This window comes from Ziziphus jujuba, chromosome 3, assembly GCF_031755915.1.
Source record: "Ziziphus jujuba cultivar Dongzao chromosome 3, ASM3175591v1".
Classification (NCBI taxonomy): Eukaryota; Viridiplantae; Streptophyta; class Magnoliopsida; order Rosales; family Rhamnaceae; genus Ziziphus; species Ziziphus jujuba.
Genome location: NC_083381.1, coordinates 13,736,561 through 13,745,285, shown reverse-complemented (window position 1 = coordinate 13,745,285; position 8,725 = coordinate 13,736,561). Strand labels below are relative to the sequence as shown.

Genomic DNA, 8,725 nt, shown 5'->3' with positions numbered 1-8,725 from the left:
TAACTGGAATAAATATTGGACAAGAGGGTCTGTGAATCTCCAAAATCCAAATGCCAATGATTGACCATATAAAACAAAAAACATATAAATAAATAACAGGAGCTCGAAAAGCGCTCGAATGATTGAATTTCTTTGACAAGTTGATGACTAAATGAAATACTTTATTGTAAATGCGTTATATTATTACTTGTGAATACTTGAATCAGGCATATTTAAAATACTATCAATTTTGAAACACTTAAGACTTATCGTTATACATAGTATATATTATTCATCTCCGTGCTGATCACTCCCTGTCTTACTGGTAGAATGTTAAAAATTACTTTTCAAATATATGCTTTATTATGATATATATATATATATATATATATAGAAATTCATATGTTCGCTTTTCTAATTTATATTTTTTATTTTCATGTCTGGAAAAAGCTTACATATACATAATGGTGTTTCCGTATTTTTCCACTCCCAGAAGTTTATATTTTTTTTTTTTTAAATATTTATATACAAATACTTCATTTAAAAAAAAATAGAATATATATATTTTTTAATATATGTAAAGATAAGAAATTTATTAGAGAAAGAAAAGATAAATTATATTCATGAAGTGATCAATATTAATAGGAATAAAATCACAATTCATTTTCATGAACAAAATAAAAATCCATTCAATTCCCCAACCAAAAAAAAAAAAAAAAAAAAAAAAAAAAGGGTTATACCTTCTCTTGAATCATCTTCAAAAAAGCCTTTAAATTCTTATCAGAAGAACCACCTTCCATGGCAGCTTCTCTACCCAAATCCTTCCATTTCTTAGCATTCCTGGTAATTTTTTCCCCAATTTCTTCATCTTCCATAACCAATTCCAAGCACCTCTTAATCTCATGTCTTTCAACAATCCCTTCCTTATTTGCCTTCACTCTCAACCCCGTTTTCCAAACATCTTCCACCAGCATAGCATTTGTTCCTTGCTCTACTCTCTGTGGGAAAGCCACCATTGGAACCCCACAAACCAAGCTCTCCAATGTGGAATTCCATCCACAATGTGTCACGAAGCAACCCAATGAAGTGTTTGATAAAACGTCCAGCTGAGAACACCATGGAACTATTTTCCCAAGCTTCTCCAATTCCTCTCTGCAGCTGACTTCCTCTTCCTCTTTTTCTTTGCCATTTTCCTGTACTTTTTGTTTCCTTCTCATAACCCACAAAAATGGAGAGCCAAAATCCAACAAAGCTCTTCCAATTTCCTCCATTTGTGGATTTGACAGAACACAGATACTCCCAAAAGACACATAAATCACTGATCTTTTCGGCTTTGAATCCAGCCATTCTTTATAATCCTCTGAGATTTGGAAAGGATCACCTCCAAATGAAGTATCAGAAGGAATATTCAACGGTCCGATTCCGATCAAATTGAACTTTCTGATTGATCTTAAAGCCTCTGTCTCTAAACCATCGAAGGTGTTCACAAGCACTTTTGGGTTTTTTTCTTTATCAAGCAATTCGAACTGGTTTTCGAATATTTTTAGACCCAAAATGTCTGTGTTAGAAGCATGCAAGAAGGAAGGAAGTTCAGGGCCAGTGAACTTCAGTGGCAGTCCTGGTAATTCTATCGAACATGAAGGGTTATTACTATTGTTCTTGATCAGATCGCCATAGCCATGGAAGAAGTAGAAGAATAGGTCGAATACAGCTGCTGGTTGAACCCAGAGAAGAGCCGAAGGGAGTTGAAGTTCATGGGCAACCTCCAATGCCCATGGCATGAAGATGGTAGAGACTAAACCGGTGAATGGTTGGCCGTCGCCGGCCCCTGAAAGGATGAGATCGGAGAGATGTTTGGAACCACAACGGCTGATCTCCGACAGGTAGTGTTCCCTATCGACACCAGGTTTAAACCCGTCTTCGTAGCCATCGGAAAAGGGTGCGAAAGACAGTCCAGGAACCGTTGTTGAACCTCCGGTGGACATGCGGCGGTGAGCAGAGAGAGCGGTGACGAAGGTGACATGTGCTCCGATAGATATAATTCGCTTTGCAAAGTGAAGGCCTGGATTTATGTGGCCTTGTACCGGAAAGGCGACAAGGAGGAATCGGGGTCTTCGCCGGAGATCCACCATTGATGGCTTTTGGGATTAGAAGGCGGCGCGTGATGGCACTTGACTTGTAAATCTTTGAGTTGGTGATGGGTTTATTATGGGGTTTAAGATGAAGAAAGTGGAATTGTTTTATATGCGTGGTGAGGAAGGTAAATATTAAATAAGGGTTGTTTGTTGGTCTGTTTGCTTTTTTGTTTTTTTTTTTTTTTTTCGTTTCTCTTGAAATAAAGTAACTATGGGAGTGACGAAAATGAGATGTCTTATTGCCGTACTCGTGAATAATTGATTTAAAAAATGTTTTATTATTTATTATTTATTTTAATTTTATAAGCATAATTTAGGTGTAAAGAAAGAAAAATAAAGGGGAGAATGGATAAGATAGAAAAATGTGTCATCTTTTGACTCTTGGGTCACTTTCTTCGCTACTCTTTGTTGTTTAATATTTTTAGCATTTTCCATGTGGTTGAATTAAATGAAAGGCCAAAGTAAACAACCAAAAAAAAATAATAATAATAAATAAAAATTACAAGGGCCAAAGGGAGTGAATTATGCCAGAAATTATACTATTTATCTTCTAATATTCTACAAATAACTAGATAAAAGTGTACACGTTTTTTGTGAAAGTAAATGTCAAAATCAATCCAGTTAATCTGCTGTGGTTTATACATGCAGTTTCAAATCTTCTCTTTTCAGCAAAAAAGAAAATTTCAAATCTTCTGCTTCATTTTTTTCCTCACAAATAAAAATCATTAAGAAATAAAAATAAATAAGTTAAAAATTAACTATTTGGTAACATTAAAAAATAAATAAAAATAAATAAAGTTAAAAATGAACTATTTTGTAAATTAAGGTGAGGTTTAATCATTGATGGAACATACTAGGAATAGAAAAATAAAATGAGTATATAGATTTCCATGCATATACATGTGCTACATATTAATTAAATTGTGCATCTAGAATTTAGGTCCACCAATCATCTTGTTCATAAAAGGATCAAATTAATATGTATGTTGGCATCTAGCTACCTTAGGTGTCAATTATTTACATTTTAATTTTATGTATGAAAATATGTGCTAGTCCAAGTGTCAATTAATTACATTACAAGTTTATGAAGACACCTTAGGTAACATATATGTGTTTCCTTGCATATTAATCTTAACTGATGACTAAGCTTCTTGCATGAAGGCCTTTCTGATATACCATTTTGTTTAGGAGTATAGCAAATTGTAATTTAATGTTCTACACTTTCTTCTTCATAAAATTTAGTAAATTGTTCAAAGTTGTATTCAATACTTATTTTACGACAATTTTATTTTTTTCAACATAATTTTTGTATTGTTTAGAAATTTCAAAACTTATGTTCTTTCTAGCATAAAATATACCTAAGACATTTTTGAATAATTGTCAATTAAAGGTATGAACTACCTATTTTGGTTGTGCATTAAGCTCTCATTGGACTGCATACATTTGTATGTATCAACTCTAGCAAGTTTTTTTGCTCTTCATGATTTGTCTAAGCTAAATGATTGATAGTATTGCTTTTAAAGAAAATATTTTCACAAATATCATCATTTTTTTGTTAATTTTTTTTGGTAATTGCATCGTTTTCTTTAACTGATGGCAAATCATTCATCATAATATATATATATATATATATATAAATATTTTGATTCACAAAACTCAATCTGTGAAGGTTAAAACGACAAACTTTTGGTGCCATAGCCATGAGTCATTCTGTTGCACCTTCATAACTACATCTTTGGTATATCTTCATTAAATAGAAAAATATTTTTGCTTTAACATTGACTATGATCATCTTGTTGTTGTAGATTTAGCAAAAGTTTCTTTCAAAGTACAAAGAATAGCCATCTTGTATCATCTTCCCTAGACCTGGCAATTCGTGTTCATGGATTGTGTTCGTGTCAACCCATTTAATAATTGTGTCAAAAATATCTAATCCGAATACGACCCATTTATTAATCGTGTCAAATACCTAAAATACTAATCTGACCTGTTTATAAATAGGTCAATATGACACGACTTGTTTAACACGATTACTTTAACGGGTCGTGTTGATCTATTAATCTGTTTACCTGAAATTGACCCGTTAATTTGAAAATTAACCTATTTATTTTTGTTTTATTAAAGAGTTATTTTTGTTTTTAAAAAATTAATAATAGAAAATTGTTTTTATAAAGTTTTTAATTTATAATATTTTTTAGTTATTAAATATTATATTATGGATAAAATTATAATTTAAAATTAAATTTAAATGGGTTGTAATAGGTATATAATCGTATTGGGTTGAAATTGACATGTTTAATAAATGGGTCATAACGGATCAATTTCGAGTTAAACGGGTCAATTCGAAAATGACATGATTAATAATCATGTTAAACGGGTTGATCCGAACCCATTTATAATAAATCCAAACCTATTTATTCCGTATCATTTTCGAGTCATGTCGCTGTGTCATGACCTAGATTGCCACCTCTAATCTTCCCCACTCTTAGCAGATTTTTTGCTTAAAGCTAGGAGCAAATAGATTTTGCTTCAAATTGGGATCTAAGAATATTTTTCACAAGCCGTTTTGCTTGTTTCGTCATTGTACCTTTACCAATTGCTTTCATTAATGCTCAAATTCTCAATCGAACTTGTGATTTACTTTATATATTAATAATGCAAAAAAAATACTTGCATCACCAATAATGTTGCTATAGCTAGTATCAACATGCTACTTGTCACCTTTTACTTCTATTGTAGCTTGGCGCATAAAAAATAATTCCAACATTTTCTTTGCTCTTAGAGAACTTGGCTTTGTATTTATTTATTTTTTTTAAAGTATCAATCTTTTTCAATATAGCCAAATTCCTTGCAATCCTTGCATTGCATTTTTTAATGGAATGGGCAAACTTTCTCTATGTTGATTCTTTAGCCAATAATCAATGTCTCTATACGCGTAAGAGTATGTTACTTTTGAATTGTAACAAATTCAAAAGAAAAATAATATTGTGCAAATAAATCGGACTTTTAATAAGCAATTGTACTAAAAAATAGGAAATGAATTTTAATAAGTTGTTCTACTGCCTTAAGACTAAAAGGACTTTACAAGCAAAATTCAAATAAGACAATAATGAACAAATTGAAGAAATCTTAGAAAGTATGAAAATTTTGAAAACTTCGATGTTGAATGCTTGAACGATGATTTATGTTAAGAGAATATGTGTGCTTGTTTGAGTATGTGTGTGTAGAAAGAGGTAATTGAAAAATAAAATCTGATTCCTTTATATGGCTTAGATGATCTTCGATTCATATGTATTTCCAATAAGAGTAAGATTTTTATCCCTAAAGATCCTAACAAATAATATTTCTCCATCAAAAACCAAATATAATTAGATTTTTCAATTTTACTATGTGGGTTAACTCGATTTTTACATATAAGATGTAATATAAGAACAGTGTATTCGTATATATAATTAACTATTCACTTCTTCATTAGTCTGAAATACTTTATTATCATAAAAAACAAAAAAAAAAAAAAAAAAATTCTGGAAACCATCATCATTTAGAAGCTCCACAAATAGACTAGGCCTATTGGATTTTTAACTACAATGCATTGAAATATCATAATCAGTGAAATTTGCTTATGAAACAAAGAGAAAGAATTTTGGAGAGGATAAATAGTATTTTCACGGTGGTAAATATTAAAGATAAGTAGGTCAATTCAAGTTTAGTACTAAAATTAAGTCAATCCAAGTTAACTCTTGGTACTTTATATGTATATGAAAAAATATGACAGATTTACGCTCTTTAATTGCAGCCATTTATATAAAACTCTTATTTATTATTATTATTATTTTTAGGTGTGAAGAAATTAAAGAAAAGAAAAGTAGAAAACTTGTGGTCTGTTCACTTTTAAAGAACCTTTTATGTTTTTTGGTAAATGACATTTGAACCGCTTTCTTAGTTACTCTTTGACCTCGTTTAATATCAGGACTCTATATCTATGGTTGAATTACAAAGGGCTATTTTAGCCCCAAAAAAAAAAGTAAAAAAAAAATTATGGAGGACCAAAGTTTCTAAATAAAAAAAATGAAAAAATAACAAATAAAATCAAAGGAAAAAGGAGTGATTAATCCTAAAAAAATATATTATTAATTATTATATTATATATTACGTTAAGATGAATTTATCTCCCTATGTATACATATTATATATATAATTACATTGGTAGAAGAGAATTATAATTTGCAAAAAAAGAGAAAAAGAGAAAAAGAGAAAAAGAAAAACATTAAAAATAATAAATAAATTACGAAAGGTATGGAGGTCAATCTCCGAGTAAAAACACATCGTACATGGATTTTTTTTTTTTAAAAAAAAAAAAAGAACAAAACCTCGTCAAAGTGATTCAAGAGTTTATAAATCCGTATTAAAACATTTATTAGTTTTTAAACTCTGACTTTTCGATCCAAAAATTTATGAAAGATCTGTATTAAAATGATCAAGACAGTTTGATTTGACTTGACTTTATGTACAAACTATATATATATATATATATACAGAGAGGCTAGCATGAGGACCGACCGCATGGGTTATATGCGGACAAAAAACGTGAGAGAATAAAGACCATTGGATTTTCATATCTGGCGTCAACGGTCCAGTGGAATTGCAACTCTCATGTGAGAATTTTGGCAAAATCTCCCCTTCCCGCTCACAGGAGCTCGCATTCCCCCTCGCATCAGCTGGAACCACCTTTGCCAAAATTCCTCTTCTCCTCTGCTTCCACCCCCTTCCCGCTCGCATCTCCCCGTTCGGAACCAGCCCAACCAGCCACCGACTTGATTATTTCAAAAATCTCAAACCCAGCCCAACAAGCCACCCTTCGGAACCAGAAAGAGTCGCCGCCGTTAGTGCCTTGCCGTTGGAGTGTGGGTTCTTTGCCATTCCTTCCTTCCTCTCCTTCATTTTGATTTTTCTATACCTCTGTTTGTGTTTTTATGTTATATATATATATATATATATATATATATTTTCATTCTGGTTCAGTTCTGTTCTTTTAAAAAAAAAAAATAATAATGTTTCTCTTTTTGTTTAATTGCTTTTAAAGTGTTTTTATTTTTTATTATTTTTGGGTAATCACTTAATGTATATAGTTATTCTTATTTACTTAGGCTTCTAGAAATCATAATGTAATAAACTCTTTTGAATTATTTTGTTTATTCTATGGATCTCATTGTTTACTGGGAGCAAATATTCAAGAAATTGCTTTCTTTTTTAAGATTGTGGCTCCAATATCTAGAGTTGAGAAGCTTGTTAGATTTCTGTGGATGATGTGCTGAGGGAGACGAGCGGTTGTTAGTAGCGGAGTATATGCCTAATGATACTCTCTCCAAGCATCTCTTTCACTGTATGTTTCTTTGGTCTTTATGGATATAACCACTGTTGATTTTTGTGGACCTTCTAATTTCATACCATTTTAATGAATTATTTTATTTATGTATTTATTTTTATTTATTCTGGCGGTTAAACCATAAGTTGGCCTTAATCAAGGATAGTTAGTGACAAGGAATCTACTAATAGAGAGATTCAAAATTAAAAATTCATATATAATAAAAGACGCAAAGAGAAATTAATCTTAAACTACAAGTTACTCAATAGTGAAACCAGTAGTACTGGATTTTACTCATTCAAGTTTCTATGATATTGTTCCTTTGAGATGTTTTGTCCTTTAAATATATTAGCTCTATGGACTGTGTTTTTTTTTTTAATGTATTATTTCCTATCCTTTTTACTATTTTTAGCAATTGATGTTTTATTGCAAGTGTGACTGTTCTTATTTTATTAAATTGTTGGTGGCCATGTATTCCTGGTCTCTCTTTTACCGTGCTTTTTCTCAATATAAGATTTTTGTTTTAGGGGAGAAACAGCCACTGCCATGGGAGATGCGTGTGAGAGTTGCATACTACATTGCACAAGCACTTGATCATTGCAACACGAAAAACCGAAAAATATATCATGACTTGAATGCATACAGAGTCCTCTTTGACGAGGTAGTGTATACACATTTAAACACAATCTGCATCTTTACAAGACAATCAACTTGTGTGCACTTCATTTTTACATTTGATTTAACAAGAAAGTGCAGATGGGGCAAGCTATAGTGGAGAAATTTAAATTGTCCATATTCTAAATGCACCTTCTTTATGCAAAGATAGAGAGGTTTTTAAAAATGATTGGTGGAAATAAAGGCTAGAAATTGTTATAGTAGAGAGATGTTTGTCCTTGTTTACTGAAAATTTGTATAGCGTTTAAGATGTTGAATTGATATCCTTTTGCTTTTTTTTATTTTTCTTTATAAACTTTTCTCATCCTGTTCATTATTTGCCTCATTCATCTCTAGAAGGAGCATAAATTGTGGCGTTATCTATGAACCAACTGGACTTTTGTTCAACTTAATTTCTTTTTTTTTAATAAATGATAGGATGGTGACCCACGGTTATCAGTTTCAATGCTCCCAACCTCTCCTGTTTGGATGTGGGGGAGTTACTGCATATCCTCCAAGCATTGATACAACATCTGCCATGTTTGGTCTATCTGCTGCGACTTCTTGCACACACAAGAGAGCAACTTGGGCA

At 31.3% G+C, this 8,725-nt stretch overlaps 1 protein-coding gene and 1 long non-coding RNA gene across 2 annotated transcripts; one reads left to right on the top strand and one right to left on the bottom strand.

Moving 5' to 3' along the window:
- Positions 1 to 664: 664 nt before the first annotated feature.
- On the bottom strand, positions 665 to 2,371 carry LOC107406327 (phloretin 4'-O-glucosyltransferase). Its single transcript, XM_048477074.2, has one exon. The coding sequence runs from the start codon at positions 2,109 to 2,111 to the stop codon at positions 714 to 716; it is 1,398 nt and encodes a 465-aa protein (XP_048333031.2). The 5' UTR covers positions 2,112 to 2,371; the 3' UTR covers positions 665 to 713.
- Positions 2,372 to 6,757: 4,386 nt separating this feature from the next.
- Positions 6,758 to 8,250, top strand: LOC132803336 (uncharacterized). The gene is made up of 3 exons (XR_009638485.1): positions 6,758 to 7,018; positions 7,370 to 7,497; positions 8,007 to 8,250. It is a non-coding gene; the product is annotated as an uncharacterized LOC132803336 (long non-coding RNA).
- Positions 8,251 to 8,725: the final 475 nt, after the last annotated feature.